This window comes from Aulonocara stuartgranti (assembly GCF_965226115.1).
Source record: "Aulonocara stuartgranti genome assembly, chromosome: 3".
Classification (NCBI taxonomy): domain Eukaryota; kingdom Metazoa; phylum Chordata; class Actinopteri; order Cichliformes; family Cichlidae; genus Aulonocara; species Aulonocara stuartgranti.
The window spans coordinates 58,893,931-58,911,805 of NC_138941.1; the positions used below are offsets into that span (position 1 = coordinate 58,893,931).

At 41.6% G+C, this 17,875-nt stretch overlaps 2 protein-coding genes and 1 long non-coding RNA gene across 4 annotated transcripts in view; 1 reads left to right on the top strand and 2 right to left on the bottom strand.

Annotated features, from left to right (window-relative positions):
- Positions 1 to 17,875, bottom strand: part of LOC309701829 (butyrophilin subfamily 3 member A2-like) — a 329,790-nt gene that overhangs the window by 137,079 nt on the left and 174,836 nt on the right. The gene's annotated exons all lie outside the window — the stretch shown is intronic.
- Positions 2,917 to 5,569, top strand: LOC309703155 (high affinity immunoglobulin epsilon receptor subunit alpha-like; the record flags this gene model as incomplete). Its single annotated transcript, XM_082527865.1, has 5 exons — positions 2,917 to 2,992; positions 3,197 to 3,241; positions 4,196 to 4,450; positions 4,534 to 4,794; positions 5,400 to 5,569. The coding sequence occupies 5 exons, from the start codon at positions 2,917 to 2,919 to the stop codon at positions 5,567 to 5,569; spliced, it is 807 nt and encodes a 268-aa protein (XP_082383991.1).
- LOC309703915 lies at positions 16,363 to 17,680 on the bottom strand. 2 transcript variants are annotated; one of them, XR_014276079.1, is made up of 4 exons: positions 17,651 to 17,680; positions 17,505 to 17,567; positions 17,395 to 17,421; positions 16,363 to 17,214 (listed from the first exon to the last, which is right to left on the bottom strand). It is a non-coding gene; the product is annotated as an uncharacterized lncRNA (long non-coding RNA). The 2 variants fall into 2 exon arrangements; XR_014276078.1 differs by lacking the exon at positions 17,395 to 17,421.

The following is a 17,875-nucleotide window of genomic DNA, read 5'->3' on the forward strand; positions in this document are numbered from 1 at the left end:
ACAAAAGAGGATTACTCATAAAAGTCTAAAGGGCCTTGGTATGATCACCATAACCAGAATTAGCCTTTTGGAATTTATTCACCTGGATGACTGAACATGCATCATGACAAAAATTGAAACTGCTCTATGAAGTGAGTAGTGGTATGTAATATGCATCAAAATAATGGTTTCTACCCTTTTTAAACTTTTATTCTCCAATTCCTGCAACCTTACAGGTTACAAAGAGACTGAAGACAGTCACATCTGAGAGAGTGACCCAGCTAACCCAGATCTTTTACATATTGTTTGTGTAACTGAACAAGCCGTGCATTTTCAGCTTCGGTGTGCATCTCTATAAGTTGATATAGCTTGTATATGTTCCATTGGGCACAGCTGGATGCCAGATCCACATCATAGTGAACACATATAAAATTCGAATGTTAACAAAAGCAGCCATCTGTCAGTTTATAGGCTGAACTTAAAACAACTTGTTCCATATGCTTTGTCCTACTACAAGTGTATGAATGCTGTTACAAGAAAAGAGCTTTAAAAAGGACTCACTGAGGTTGTCCACTAATCAGAAACATCAACTTTGTGGTCAACAGTGAAATATACCTGCATAGTCTGAGCATATCTCTGATTAAAGTGAGGTTTCGTACACATGTGCTTGAAAAAAAATGATTTTCTTACTTTACCCCTTTGTTGCTGTAAGTAATGACAAACCTTTTTGTACCTCACAACCCACACGAAAATATGTGCTCTGTGTTTGAGGGTCAAAAGCTTTGTCCATCAGTATAACTGGGCTGAAATATTGAAGGGTAGATGTAGTAGCGCAGAGGGTTTTGCAGCATGCATACACATCACATTTGATAATGGTTATAAGGATATTCTCTGGGCCACAGGAAGTCCAAACATAATGTCCTCGCCTAGATTTTAGAATCAGTACGATGGAATAGAATAGAATAGAATAGAATAAACCTTTATTATCCCACAAATGAGAAATTTTGGTGTTACACAGTTCTTATAGCAAAGGGAATATAAAGTCTAAAAGGAAGACACAAAGTGGTCCTGTATACATAAGCAACTAAAGTCCGTATATACAGGTAACAATGTACAGAAATGTATATAGAAAAATTGCACAGAGATAACTAGAAAATGCGCAGGGCTGCGTATAAAATGTACAATGAACAAACAAGCTGGTGAGTACGATGACCATGTTAAACTGTGTTATACAGTCTGACAGCTGCTGGTAAGAATGAACTGCGGTAGCGCTCCTTCCTACACTGTGGGTGTAAAAGTCTACTGGTGAACGAGCTGCTCAGTGCTCGTGGGAGGTGTTGTCCATGATGGATGTTAACATCCTCTCCTCCCCAACCTGCTCGATGGACTTCAGCAGACAGTCCAGGACAGAGCTGGCCCTCCTGACCAGTTTGTCAAGTTTCTCCCTGCCCCTCTCTGCCATTCCACCACTCAGGATCTCAGCTGCAGTAATAGTAAAATGATCAAGTACAGGCGGGGAGATGTTTTTGTGCCTGTCTTTCTGATTCCAGGAGGGAGCAGAGACAAGGCGAGGTCGGATGGATGAAGAGGATTCTTATGCAGACATCAGGATGGGTTCTGGAAGAAGACAGACATAATAGTGACTTGTTATTGTCGCAGTATAAAAACTGTACGGCCCGATCGGGGTTACCCACTCTGTGATGACAGATGGCTGCACTCACAGGGAGGTCCAGTGCTGTAACTTGTAATTTCAACTGCTGGTCATATTTCCTTCTGAAAACATTGGAACAAAAATACTAAATACTAATAAAAAAACAAATACATTTCTGAAATCAAGGACTGAACATATTTCAATTGTGTAAATCTCCATATATATTTATTTATCTACTTTTTAAATGTTCTTTTCTGTCTTTCTGGGCAAGTGTTTCTCACTTGAAACACAAATATAACTCACTCAGCTTGTTCTGTTGTTCCTTTGTTAAATTAATAGAAGAACACATAGCATGGCCTTTATAAACATCTGCGAAGTACCCACAGTACTGCTGCTTCTCTATCAGCAGACTCTGTGGGAGGTTTGTAAACACGTGTGACTTACCTTGCACTGAAATATGTGTCTTCACTATCGCACATTAGGTTTTTTGATAATCTTTTTATGTTTTTTTTCCCCATCTTCTTCTGGGAGCAGCAGCCCAGACAGAAAAGCCCAGACCTCCCTCTCCCCAGCCACCTCCTCCAACTTGTCCAGGGGAATGCCAAGGTGTTCCCAGGCTAGCTGAGAGATATAATCTCTCCAGCCTGTCCTAGGCCTGCCCTGGGGCCTCCTCCGGGTGGGACATGCCCAAAACACCTCACCAACGAGGCGCCCAGGAGACATCTGATTTCGAGGTGCTGTTTCTGATTCCCACCGCTTCACACTCGGCAGCGAATCGTTCCAGTGCGAGTTGGAGGCCACCACCTATATGAAGCAAAAAGAACCACATCGTCCACGAAAAGCAGAGATGACATTCTGAGACCACCCAAGTAAAAGCCTTCCACCACCTAGAAATTCTGTCCAAAAATATTACGAACAGAATCAGTGACAAAGGACAGCCCTGGCAGAGAAAATAAAGACTTCCCACATCAAAAATTGGGGATGAACTGTTTGATTATGCCCGCTCAAGAGTGAGTTGGGAAGTTTTAGTGTTCAATTTTTAATTTTTAACTACGCTACTATGCTAATATTGCCCAACCATTTAGTTGTTGTGTGAATGAAATAACTCAGTGTACTGATGTTAGGATTAGAGTGAATAATGTGAATCATCAGTGTTTTAAGGAAGAATATGAAGATGAACGTTAACTATCTAAAAATAGTAATTAAAACAGCACCAGGCTGTCTTTCTGTCAGGTGACTTACCACAACAGCAGCTCTGCTAAAGACTATTTAGAGCTGTTTCAAATATGCCACAAAGGAAGAGTCTGTTGGTCAGTCTGCAGGAAGACATCATGGAGATCAGAGCTCTCTGCATCAGACTGTGTGAGCACTGTCTTTATCGCTACATTAAAGTTAAACTATAAAGACTTTCTCAGAGTCAACAATGTTGTGATTTGAATGTTTCATGTAGGGGAAACATGTGATGACACCTTGGAAATGTACAAAGATTTTAGCTGTACGAGTCAAAAAAGTGTGAAGTCACATATATGTTTTTTTTATTTGAGTCTCTTGTTTTTCTCTTTTCAGTGATGACCATCATGGTCCTGCTGTCTGCACATGCTCGGAAAGTTTGTGAGTTTAATTAATTTGCTCACTAATATGAACGTTAGCTTTTTTTGTTTGAAAGAGAAAATTATTTAGAAAAAGTCAAGTTGATTGATTTTGGCTATTTTTGTGATTTTCTGAATCTTTTTTAGTGAGAAAGTTATGATAAACATGTTTTCTTTGTGTATCTAAATATGAACTATTTTTATTTTCCATGTTGTTGTTCCCACTCCGGGTCGGGGATGAGTTCCTGCCCCAAGTGGAGGAGTTCAAGTATCTCGGGGTCTTGTTCGCGAGTGATGGGAGAAGGGAGCCGGAGATCGACAGACGGATTGGGGCTGCAGCTGCAGTAATGCGGACGCTGCACCGGTCCGTCGTGGTGAAGAGGGAGCTGAGTGTAAAAGCGAAGCTCTCAATTTACCGGTCGATCTACGTCCCTACCCTCACCTATGGCCACGAGCTGTGGGTAGTGACCGAAAGAACGAGATCGCGGATACAAGCGGCAGAAATGAGCTTCCTCCGAAGGGTGGCTGGCCTCTCCCTTAGAGATAGGGTGAGAAGTTCGGCCATCCAGGAGGGGCTCAGAGTAGAGCAGCTGCTGCTCCACATCGAAAGGAGCCAGCTGAGGTGGTTCGGGCATCTGACAAGGATGCCCCCTGGGCACCTCCTGGGTGAGGTGTTCCAGGCATGTCCCACCGGGAGGAGGCCCCGGGGCAGACCCAGGACACGCTGGAGAGATTATATCTCTCGGCTGGCCTGGGAACGCCTTGGTATTCCCCCGGATAAGCTGGAGGAGGTGGCTGGGGAGAGGGAGGTCTGGGCCTCTTTGCTTAGGCTGCTGCCCCCGCGACCCGGCCCCGGACAAAGCGGATGAAGATGGATGGATGGATGGATGGATGTTGTTGTTCCAGTAACGAGCAGAAGTTTGCTAACTCAACGATAAACTGAAACTCTTTTTTTTTCTCGTTTTCCTAAATGCAGTTTCTCTTCGTGTCGTTCCAAACAAGTTGCAGTTCTTTGAATATGAAACTGTCAGTTTTTACTGCGAGGGAGTATTTCATGGAAACATAGTACACAAGGTAAAAGGGAAAACATCCCAGTGTAACAACGGTGGTAACAAAACAGCACAAGGATCGTTGTGCCTTATGACAAGTCTTTATTTGGACGATGGTGGAGAGCACTGGTGTGAGACTGAAGGAGGGAGGAAAAGCAACAGTGTCAACATCTCTGTCACTGGTAAGTTTGAATGAAGACAAAATTATTTTATAATTGTTTTAAATGACTTTCATAGCGAATAAAGGTCATCTCATGTCACTCAGCTGGTTCTGTGATCCTGGAGAGTCCTGCTGTTCCTGTGATGGAGGACAAAGATGTGACGCTGCGCTGCAGAAACAAGATGATTTCCTCCAATATTGCAGCTGATTTCTATAAATATGGGCATCACATAGGGAACAGCTCAACAGGAAACATGACCATCCACAGAGTTTACAAGGCAGATGAAGGACTTTACAAGTGCAAGATCTCAGGAGGTGGAGAATCACCAGAGAGCTGGCTGTCTGTCTCCCTGCCATGTGTCACAGGTGAGAAACAGCAATGTTTCAAAGTAAGATTAGTAAGACACGTGTGATATAAATTATTACTTTTCCCACACTTTAAGAAAAACTGCTGAGTCTATTTATTGGTACCATTTTTGAACTATTCTGAAGTATTTCCACAAGATTGCTCATTTAAATTAATAAAACAGGTTCCACTGGTCAGTCACTTTCACACTAAGGAGTTTAAAGTCAAGTGTATTCAGATTTATATTTCATTCATAAAGGCAGTAACAGTAACAGAGATCATAGAAAAGTGACAAAAGTTTCCCAGTTACTCGTTCAGACCTTTAAATCAATAAGCCACTAAATAAATACCGGTCGTTGTTTTCAGTTGACGTAAGCAGAGAAGAAGATGCTTTCTTAGAGACTCAGTATGAGGAGAGAGGTTACTTTTGGTGATACAGTATATAGAGATATGAAGGTGAATAATCACATAATAAATAATTAACCAAGGTGATGAAGGAAAGCTCTTTAACAAAAATGTTGTATGTGATAATATTTTAATCACAAATTAGATTTTTTTTTCTTTTAAATCTGTTAAACAGACTTAATCTCAGCTGTGTCTCACACATGTAACCATCTCTGCACAGAGACTCAGAGAGACCACCCTGCCTGCCATATTTACCTCATCTCACGGACTGTTTTCACTGTGGTGATGGTGGCGCTGCTGCTGCTGCTGGTGGGACTTCTTCACTTTGGGAAAGCTACAACAGCTAACAATTCACCCAGGTGTAAATGTGACAGTAATTATGACAAATAAAGCAATGAAAGGATAAAAGTATGTCCTCTGTGGTCCATGTTGATGTTCTTTAAAATGTTTAAATGCTATGTTTAAAATAATGAAGCCAGAAAACATTTATTGTTCAATAATTTGATGGTTTTCCTGACTTATATGCTCTCAGCGGCAAATTGTATGCAACTTTAACTCTGCCCTGAAAAAAATGATGTGTTGCTGGGGGAAGAGTTGGACTGAACTGAAACAGTGCTGTGTTTAATGTAAAGGTGCTGTTGTATACTGCAAACTGAGTGTACATGGAAAGCTGTTCAGTGTTTTTTTACTTCCTGATTTATTTTCTAGTCTTCATTCTATGTGCACTGTTTTCAGTTTTCCAACTGCGTTATGGAATTTCTGCCAAAGTTGACATAAAGATCAGTTTCAGTTAAGTTCAGCTTTCTGTAAGTTTACATCTGGGTCTATTTCCTACGGCACACTATGGCAAAAATAAGTCTAATACCATCTGTAGGTTTTTGACCTGTGTTAGAGAATTCAAAATGTCTTGAACTAGAATGCAAAGACAGATATCTGTATTTCAAATCCATGTGTGTGTATGTCTATGTTAGCTGCAAAAAAAAAAAAAAAAAAAAAAGCAGCTTCTCACATTTCACAGCGTTACAGGGAATGTTTTACATTTTTCATTTACATTTGTTTTCTTCTCTGATCCTGATCTCCATTTGTAAATAAGGAGACTTTTCCCTGATTTAACTCTTTGTAATCAAGCACAGAAAATAAATTGTTCATTTCACATCCGTGTAAGACTGTTTCTGAACGCTATTGTTATTGTAAAAGGGAACATTTGTCAACCAGACAACTGACGAAGTGTGAATATGTGAATTTAATAATGCCTACTTGTTACAGCCCTAGCAGGGCTCCTCCTGAAATTGCCCTTTTGTGGGTGAGGTGTTGTTATCTCTCTGTCTCGCTCCACCCCTCTCTCTCTTCTCTGTCTGCTCTCTCTCCAGGATGCAGCTGCTGCTCATTTCCTTCATTTGGTATCTAGACCCAGCCAAACATTACCTCTCAGAGGTTACATAGGTTGGGGAAGAACTGTGGGGTGCGGGGTGGTTGTCCTGTGTCTTTACACTGCTTTCTAGGGAATAGTATGATTGTCTTGCCTGTAGTGTGGAGTTGTGGGAGCAGTGGGGAAAGTAGCTGCTTCAAGTGAGTAGTTTGGGCTTGTGGGTAGTGATGGTGAGATGAAGCCTCAGGATGAACTGAAGCTTTTCATCCAACTGGTCGACTCATGGTTCGAAGCATTGTGATGGTTCATTTGCTCTACTCCGCCATCAAGTGGACGATTCAAGTGAAACAGGCTCTGTGATTATAATGATGTGATGTGTATACCTGTAAACTGAATAAATAAATTGTTTTCATGGTTATTTATCACAAATATTGTCTCAGTACGTCTGATTCAAAAGAGAAAGTGGAAACTATCAGGACAGAGTTTTGGTATGATTGTGTTACTGTGTAATCATGCTTATGTACATCTGGATAATGACACAAACTTCACTTTTTAATAAACTAAAAGACAGAAATCAGATTATAGGATCTGTAGTGCTGTTTATTTATATGATGGTACCTATCATTTTTTGATATTTATAACTGTGTGTATACCTTATTAGGAGAGATGAGAACTAAATGTTGCCAGATGGGAAAATCCTCTCTTCCTTGCTGGTTCCATGGAAGAATAAATGCTCAAGTAACTATGTAGCACTGTGTAACACGTACATAATCCAATTCCACAACACAATGTGATCTGGCAATCTTTTCTTTTCTTTTTTTTAATCTGGTGCGAACGGGCGAGCCAGTGCCTGAATCAGTCACGTGGTACTGCTCACGAGGCCTCGAACATCATTGCATACGTAATCAAAGCAAGCCTGGATACGCGCTTCACAAAGAATTACCCGACACATGCTTCAAAGCTTCGACACACAGGACACCTCAGTAGTAATATACCTGCACTTTTTTTGCAACTACCCCTATAATTATCTACTAGTCACACACTGCAACATTAAGACTTGATGATTACACATAGGGGGGTTACAGGGGGGGGCCCCAACAGTCAGCAAAACAAGTCATAAAACAATAAAAGCGGCTTCCTAATCAAGAGCATCCCAGCACACACATCCCAACTGAACCTCCAAAGGTTTTTCCACCTTTTATCTTTACAAACAGCTCCTCTTTCTCTCCATGTCAGAAGTGAACTGAAACCATGTCCAACCCCGGATGGTAATGACACCTCCTAGTGGGTTGGTCTAGCGTGTATACATATAAAACGCGCTCTTTCACCATTTGGAACATCAACAGCTCGACCTAAGGAACACAGACACCTCGAGCTAAGGAGCTCAGGATGACATCTGTATCAACCATGATGAGCAGCCCAAGACACAGCCGCTCTAGGTACGTCTACAGGCGTATGCACCCGGGGCCCTCATCATAAAAAGCAACGCTGTGAAAACGCTATAGATGGGGCTGAATTTAAGTTAGAATATCGAGGCAGTAATGGGTATGTGTATACCGTTAAATATACCAGCGGTGCAGTTATACTTCATGTAGATTGTGGTGAGGGACTGTTTTGGGGAGAGTCACAAGTCATGTCAACTAAAAACTGGAAACTCTTTTGCACTGTTGTTTGTGCGGGCTTGGACAATGTGGGCTTCCCAGAGATGCTGTATGTTTCCCAGTGGAACAGTCCAACAGGCCCTGAGCTTTACAGGGTCGAGGCTGATCGCTTCAACCGCAGCCCGATGACTTTATTTTTCTCAGTGTATGTGATGACAGGGAAAGTCTTATTGCTGCCAGAGGGGTTGAAAACTGGAGGTTAAATCCTTACCCTCTAAGCATAGAAGAGTGCACTACATGGTGTAAGGACATGTTTTTTTATACAGTGGTGTGACTGGACACCTATGCTGCGTCTGTTTAGCCAGATTGACAACACCATCAAGAGGGATAGGCTCAACACTGCGTACGAGGGTATTAGAAAACGCCTGGTTTTTGATGATTTTGCGACTTGTCCGAAGACTGGCTTGCCTTCTACCCTGTGCAAACCTAAAATCATAAGGCCGTCTCACAACTAAATAAACCAAATGGTAGGTTAAGTGTGTGTGTGTGTGTGTGTGTGTGTGTGTGTGTGTGTGTGTGTGTGTGTGTGTGTGTGTGTGTGTGTGTGTGTGTGTGTGTGTGTGTATCTATGCAACAAATTATAACCTCTTTTTATTGTTTTCATTTTACAGAGGGAGACATGCAAGCTGGGACCTCTCAGACTTGCCAGACTCCCCATCGCCAGCGCTGCTAATCCAGACCCCACCAACTCCTCCCCCCTCTCCACAATTGTTGCAGGATGCAACAGGATCAGGTCTGTGTGAGAAAACAGTAATCGACATCAAGCTTGCAACCCACCACCTACTGATGTTGGCGCTAAATGACTTTCTACAGGACACATGCTACGGATGTCAAACAGCTCATCCCAGTCAGGTGCAACACAGCTGCTTGCTTGAATTGCCAGAGTATTTCTTTGACACCTACTATGACAATGTGATGATAAGGCTCCAGACAGACCGATTCATCCCAGCCATTCACCTCTTTGTACGCTCATACACTGTCAATGGGACTGGAACACAATTCAGCAGGATTGCAGAACACACCAAGACCGAACTGAGATCATCACAACTAACGCCTGAAATTACAACATGTTTATTTATGCAGATATCACTGATTACTAACTTATGGGTGATGCCCATGCACGACTATTAAGGGATATAAATATCAGACGATGAACGGCGTGTAGCCATTGTCAAGCTTCACTTCCCCCTGATAAGACAGCATTTTTAAAAAAGAAAGGATGGTTGTCTACAACACAGATGAAGCAAAATATGTACGGTATTATCTGAATCAGGCTGGGGGAGAGCTTGGAGGGTATATCGTTACCAGCACGCAGTATGGGGCTGGACTGGGAGGCTTGTTCCGCAGCTTGTTTAGATTTGCAGTACCGCTGTTTAAAAAAGGAGTCAGTATAGTCAAACCCCACCTAAAAACTGCCGCCTCAGGCATAGTGTCTGATGTCGTATCCAACATAACCAAACCCGCAACCACTAAGCAGGATGGTAACGGAGTGTATGTGTATACGCCCAATACTTCAAAGACCCCACCCACAGGACACACTATGTCTAAAAAGCATAAAATCACAAAGCCCGCCAGGAGACCCAGCAAACTGACACCGTCGCGCGGAGTGAAAAGACCCAGAGCCAGTCATTCAAAAACTACAGCATTTGACATTTTCTAAATGGCGCTGTTACACAGCCAATCTGGAGAATGTGTAAAAACAGAGCTGGACCTGTTTACCGTTCCCTACACACAGACTAGCATTGAGAAAAGCATGTTTATTGAAATACCTCCAGTGTCTGCAATCACTGACGGAGGCCCAATCGAGTTTTACATCTCATCATCGTGTAAGAATCACAAACGCCGATGGCACAAACTTGACTAGGGATGCAAATGTAGGATTTGTTAATTATCTTGGATGTTCTCACAAGTCTATGTTAATTTGGGAGACAGACTCATTAGCCAATCATCCAACACGTATCCATACAGAGGTGTGATAGAATGTCTTATCAATTATAATAAGGACACTTTAGACACACCGTTCAGCACCGGGTTATTCTGTAAGGATACAGCATCGCACATGAATGAGACATCTATATAAGGGGACAACCAGGGCCTGGTGACCAGAGGCAGATATACAGCGAATAGCAGCATTGTTGAATTGATAGCGCCTGCACATGCAGACCTGTTTTTTCAAGAAAAAAACTATTACTTAATGGAATCGACCTGTCTCTGAAATTTGTGCGCTCTAAAGACGAATTTGCTCTCGTGACAGCGGATGCCAATGCATACAGAGTTAAAATTGTTTCAGCCAGTCTGTTTGTCAAAAAGCGTCTCACCAAGGCATATTTATACCTAAATTTGTCATCATAAGCGTCAGACTTGCGCACAGCAAGGCATTGCACCATGCAAACGCAAAATACACTATAGACAGAGTATCTTTAAAGACTTTCTCCATACCTGCTGGGGCAAGAATGATAACTAATGACAATTTATTTATACCTAAATTTGTCATCATTGCATTCATTGATAAGCTTACACAGGCAGCCTCACCTGTAATCCACTTAATTTTAAAAACTGTGATATAGAATTCATTTCTTTATATGCTGATGGTCAAGCTTATCCTGCTAAACCGTTCCAGCAAATTTCCAGAGAAAACAGTATACCAGAGAATTCTATCAGCTAATACAAACCGCTGGAAGACATGTAAAGGACAGACTACTTGCCATAACTGGTGACGACTTTGGTAACGGTTATACTTTATTCTGTTTCAATCTGGAAGCTGACAAAGGACATTCAGGCAATGTATCGTTAATTAAAACTGGGAACGTGAGGCTTGAAACCCATTTCAGAAACCCACTACCCCGCACAATGAACATCTTGTGCTATTCCGTATTTGATTCAGTCATTGAAATATCTAACATGAGACAGGTGCTCTTGGATTACTATTGAGACAACAAACACGGTCATGAACACTATAGAACTAACATCTGTGATCAGCAGTATTATCAATAAAAACACTTTTTTTTTTTTTAGGTGTGTTAGCCATGCGATCAGCTACCCATTGCACAGCTTCAAAGACTCCCGGCTATGGCTATTGTAAACACTCACTCTTCTACAATGCCCGGGGAACACTGGCTTGCTGTTTATATTTCGAGAGACAGACGCGGTTATTTTTTGATAGTTTTGGAAACTCGCTAGACAGTGCAGAATGACTTCTCCATCACATGCGGTCAACATTGTATTTTGTTTTTATTTCATATACAAAATGGTGTATGTTATTCACATGTGCTTAACATGTATTCTACTAATTTAACTTGTAACGATGCTATGGTGTGTCGCTTTGTCAACAACATAGAACATAGAACCTGTGGCAGTATGCAGCGATTATGTGTGTGTGTGCAACGTGGATACTGATATGTACTAGTGGCTATAATAAAAGACAATATGAGAGCATTATTTAATAGAGTCAGTGGTATTTATTATCAAAAATTGTTGCATATGTTATACAGTCACATCATACATGCTTCAAGAGTAATAAAGAAATAAAACATTATACATTAATAATAATAATAGAAAAACATATTTAACATTGATAAAAGAAAACAAACATTAACCTGTAATAAAAGAAAACAATCTAGCCGCAGCAGTTAGTGGAAAAAAATTACAGTAGAAAAACAACAGTCAATATTTTTGGCAGAAAAAAAACAAACAAACAACAACATTACAGCTGTGATAAGAAATAGTCTGAATTCAAAAATCCAACCACTCAACAGGACCACCCTTTAATTTTTTTTATTCTTTATTTTTTTCTTTAATGTACTATCACGCAGTGGGGCACCCGGTGTGTTCTTTTTTTTGGTGTGTGTTTTTTAAAAAAAAAAAAAAAAAAAATCAGGGTCAGTCAGTGTGTGATCTGTGTGTGCAATGGTCTTACGTATGCCGGTATGCTGATAACGGTACGTTTAAATCCGAAAGCCTTTAAAAACTCTGTCCAGCCTATAGGTCTGAAACCCTCAGAAGGTGTATGTGTGGTTGTGACGGCTTTAATCAGGTCATAAATGTGCGAACCCGGGATGCTGTGTTTATCAACAACAATTTCGCCTTTGTCATTGTAAGAAATCAAGTCTGGCGAACGGTTCAGAGCTGATAGAATGAGTTCTGCATTCCTCCTACTCCTTTTTGGTATGTGTGTCAAAACATTCTCTGCAATAAAATCCTTCACCCCAACATCACCATAAACAGGAGGGGTGACCGCAGGAGGGACTTGCACATCTGTGTTAAACTGTTCCGGTAGTGATAAAGACAATACACTCTTTTCACGGGCCCCTTGTCTCACAAGTGTTAGGTATCTTTGGAGAATATTGCCATATTTTCTAGCTTTGTCATACACATCTATGTCTGATTCTTGTAACACTTGAAGCATCTCCTTGTCCAAGTCATTCTGAGCCTGTTGTCTAATGTTGCCTGTGTGCTGTTGCGGTTGCTTCAATAAGTCCAGCTGATGTTGGGGCACCAAAAACATCTTTTGCACATGTTCCATTTTCACCTGTTTGCTATCAGACTGGTTATAAAAGGGGATTGCTGCCCCTAAAAAAAAAAAAAAAAAAAAAAAAGAAAAAAAAAAAGATTGGTTGATTGTCTTTCTCTTTTTCGAAGTTTTTATCTTTTTGTCAGCAATCAGTCTGATTAGAGATTTTTTTTCTTTTTTAGCTGTTTGTACTGCCGATTGGTCAGTGGAATGTTACCTTGCAATACGATTAAGGCTATCTCACACAATGCATTGATGAAATCCAAGTTTGCATTGCTAATAATAACTCTGCGTAGAGCCGATGGAGACTTGTATATCAACTCCAACAGAGACAGATTCCTCTGCATCCGTGATGACATCCTTTCACCTCTTTGCTGATTTTTGTTTTGGAATGTAAACAACCGGACGGTCTGATAGTAAATTTGTTCTGAGTCTTAAATAGTCCGGGGTCTTGGCTTTATAGTCTATTAAAAGATACCCGTATGTTGTGGATGTGGCCTCATTAAACGCTTCTATAAAATATTTAGTATTACCAGGAAACATTTGTCCACCTAAAAGCATGATTTGATATTTATCTCTAGGATTTTTAAACAATATTAGGTAGTTAGTGTTCAAGGAAATAGTTCGACTCGATTTTCCTTGAATAAACAAATTCTGAACTCAAATTCCTATGATGCACATAGTTTGTGAACACATTTTGTACTTCTAAATTGTTAGCGGCATCGTTCATTACAATGTCTATAATTAACAAATTGTTCTTGTCTGTAGGCAGAAGGGTGTCATCAGCCAGAGATTCGGTATACCGTTAACAAAGTTTATGTCTCTTATCTTAAGAAGCAGGCATGAGCCAGCATGAGTATATATACACAATGTTATCAATGCTGTATGAAATAATCCTGGAAGCATTTTCAATGACATTTTTGACAAAGAAAGTCTTGCCGCAGTTACTGGGACCGCTGACCACCATGCTGAACGGGTGCTGCAACCTGGCGCCAAACCCCTGATCTTATTTAAAATCCATAAGGTTGTGTAGTATAGTCTGGGAGCACACATGGCTTGTTGTAGACAACTTTAAGCTTCTTCACAACGGTTTCATTCTTCAAATGAAGCTTCTTTTTATCGCGTTTGATATTATCAGACACAGCCACTAAGCGTGCGTCTGATGGGCTACAAACTTGTGGACTAAACCTTTCAAGGATTTGTGGGTGACAACTTTGGAGTTTAGTGCGTTCAGTGTTACGCCTTTACAGTTGACCTGGGTCTTGCCCAGCGATGTGTGCGTAGCATTTTGGCCCACCGGAAACAAATTCTACTATGTGATCCTCCACACCTCCTTTTCCAGAGTCTAATTCACTGGTGAGATCCCCCAGAAAAGGGCCTAGAAGAGGCATTCAGTCGCCAGGGCGTGCTGTGAAAATGACGCTGTCTGTATCACAATACAGCACACGCTGCTGCAAGTTGTCCAACAAATCATACAGCATGAGTCTGGCGTGTGCAGTCTTCATGGCCCCGACAAGGACATTAACGTCCTTCACGCGGGATGCTCTACCATCAGCGTGGCGCCACTGCACCATGTTGACGTCGTCAGAGATGAAACAAAACTGCCGCACGTCATACTGGTCGCTGAACATTAGCTGGCTAAACCTGGAAGGGTCTGTGATGAGCTCAGATGACGCCATGTTTGACCTCATACTGAAACAACCCCATAGAGAGTTAACAACAGCTTGTTACAGTTTTGAACAGCTTTATTTACACATATTTTGGACGGATCCAGCATTATTCCCTCCTTCTCATAATACTCGTCTATGTACTTCTGCTGTTCGTCAAGTGTTTTCACATGTTCTGGATACCCTGAGGCCTCCTGTTTAAGTTGTAGAAAAGCTTTCACATAGTCTTTAAACAATGTGTCAGTCTTGTTGGGGAAGTGCCGCACCTCATCAATAGAAACAATCCTGACCTCTTGGTGGCAGTACTGTGCATTTAACAAAACCGAAATAATTTTCTAGCCGGTCAAAGTTGGTGTAAATGATTTGAGGGTGTCCTACAGGATAATCTTTTTTAGATTGCACTGTGGGATAGAGACTGGTGAAGTCGTAGTAAAATATTTTTTCATCACATGCAACCTTGTGGTACAGTTTTAGAGTATTTGTGCGACCGCGTCTCGGGGATTCAGACGTTCCAGCTTTCTGTATGTGTGCATGAAAACTGCAACCGCAGGGTCTATCTGCTTCAAGGCAGCCCATTCGCATTCCCACATCATGACATTCAACGCTCAAACTGTGTTGTGATCTCAGTACATCCCACTTTGTCACAAAACATACGATGCAGCAGTCCATAGGATGCTTTGCTGACAGGATTAGCTTCACTCTCGGGGTAGCATTTAACACAGCCGTGGTGAAAACATCCTGCAAATTCATAAGCCGTGTTACTTGTGGGGTCAAAGCCATCCACAAAATACGGCCCAACCCTCTGTTCGCCTCCTCTGAGAGCATGTTTTATCACTGTGTTGGTAGTGTGGGACAGCCATTCAATAGAGACTTTTGGAAACGTCTTATTCTGCTCAACGTATGCACCATGGTACATGAGAGCGAGCGTGTCTCTAGAGACAGAAACAGCGTTTTATACACACCCATACTGATTGCAGCCAGGGTGGTATACGTGAATGGATCAACTTGTGTACAACCCAGTAGAGTGTCACGATATATGGCGCATGCTTTACGCAATACATCAACATCGTTAACACAGTAGCGTCTGACTTCAGCCTGAAAATCAAAGGGGTTCTGTGATGCAGTCTGGTACCATTCCATGAAACTCGCCTTGCCACTTTCAGACATGCGCTCATAGCCATAGAAGGATGGGGCTGGGTACGGACCAACATAATACTCATTATCCCTCGTGTTGAATCTGTGTGGGAAATGGTCCTTCTGCAGGTCATGAAAACCTAAAGCAGAGGGTATTTTGGCAAGTCCCATGGGCAAAAAGCTGAAGGAATCAATCCACCGCTGGTCATAGTCCCTGTCATGCATCAAAATCACACGACTCCCTCTCATTGTGACGGTAGGTGTTATGCCCTGCTTGACAAAGTACTCCAGAAGTATGTAGTTATCAAAGCTAGATGCATTATGTGCTATGAATGTGTACCCACAAAACCTCAGGCGTCTGGAATGCTGCACAAACGCCTCCCCACATTTTAATGTATTATATGTGAACTTGTTACCCTTCAGATCAGACGCACACACAGAGTTGGCCTCATGTCTGCCGTTGTGATACCGTGTCTCAAAATCATATAAAATATATTTATCACAAGGGTTCTGTTGTTCAACAGGCTGTATGAAACACTGATGCTCAGAGTCCCCGGCTAATTTAGGCTCGTTGAAATTAGGTATCTCTCTAATGCTAAGTTGACTGTGACTGCCAGACCCAGACTGAACAATGGGCTCCAGAAGCAGCACCTGTTTGTGAATGGTTAACACTTAAGGAATTTCCATTGTTTGAGGGGTTGTGTGGTGATGCGTCAGCAGCAGCTGCAGCAGCACCCAGATACGCATGTACGCTATAGGTGCACACCCCCGATCAGGTGTGACAGAAGCCTCAGTAATAAGACAATCAGCGGTAGCCTGAGTAACAACAGTCCCTGCAGCAGCGGCAGCAGCAGCCGTGGCAACAGGCAAATCCGAATGTGAATCTGTTGCATGATCAGCAGCATCAATATAAACAGCATCATCAGCAACAGCTTCAGAATGAGTTGGGCAAGGACGTGCGTTAGACACAAGACTGTCTGCTACAGCGAGACTATTAAGTCTTGCATGCAAAATTTCACATTTGTTTATTATTTGCGCAGCCCACTGGTTAAAAGCCTCAAAGTCAAACCATGTAGCTCGAGTGGAGGTACCAAAATTGTGTTTGAATAATTTACGAGGTGGGTCCATGGTGTGGATTTTAAAAGTCAGCGATTTAAAAATCTGCTACTAATGAGATCTAATAAAACCCCAGGTATTGTGTATTGCCTGGGTGATACTAGTTAGAGCACCTGCTATTTCTTGCAGGTTCCTCTGTACTGCTTGTTGATGTTGGCTGAGTTTAGCATCGATCAAAGATAGTATATCGTTTTTTGAAGCAGAATGACTTTGTTCAGAAGTAGAGGTGCTTGTAGCATTTAAGTATGCGTCATATGCCTGTGATATTTGAGAGTCTGTTATGCAGCCTTCTTCAAAACCTATGTCTGAATCACTGTTGTTTCTGAGACATTCTGGCGTGATGGGTATGTCAACTATATTGAAATCTGATAGACTGTACTCAAAAACATCGCTGAAATCACAAGGCAGGCACTCACTCGGGGGTATGTACGGGCTGGTGATGAAGAATGGCTCCGAGTCTCCTCTGTTGCACAAAGCTTGTGGTTTTTCTTGTTGTTGTTGTTCTGGGAGTACGTAAATATTCCAAAAGCATCAAGGGGTCTTCATGGTCCACCTCATGGGAAGGGGTTGTGTAATTGCTGTGGAGATAGACGTGTGTTAAAAACATTATAAATATATATACATATACACGCACACACACACACACACACACACACACACACGCGCACACACACACACGCGCGCACACACACACACAGTGTATCATTTCAAAAACCGGATATGCTTGGGTCTTTTGATTTATTTATGACTATACTCACACACTCGCACTGTATTCTGTCTCAGGCCTGGTGTATTAGAACATTTGTAATTATTTAAACCTTTTTTCCTTTAAATTGGTTGACATGTATACTGAGACTTGTATACATACCTAACGTAAGGTTTGTTCTTATCGCCCCCGCGTCTGTAGGTTTTTCTGGACAGCTTATTGACCCTGTGCCTGGGGGAAAAGCACAGTTAATACACGGTTTAAACAAAACATACTTATATTTAAAATGTGTGTAACACTGTGTATACCTTGTGTTTTTTAGAGGTGTAGTTTGACCTATACAGGCCTGTGATCCTATAGAATGAGACAGAAACATACATTTTAAATGTTACTATATGAGAAACAGGTAAGATTGCTTCTAAAACAATGAGACATAGTAGAAATAAACTGGTTTGTGTGAGCGGGTGACTATTAAAAAAAATAAAAAAAAAATAAAAAGAACGAAGAAACACCAAACACCGACCTTGTGTATG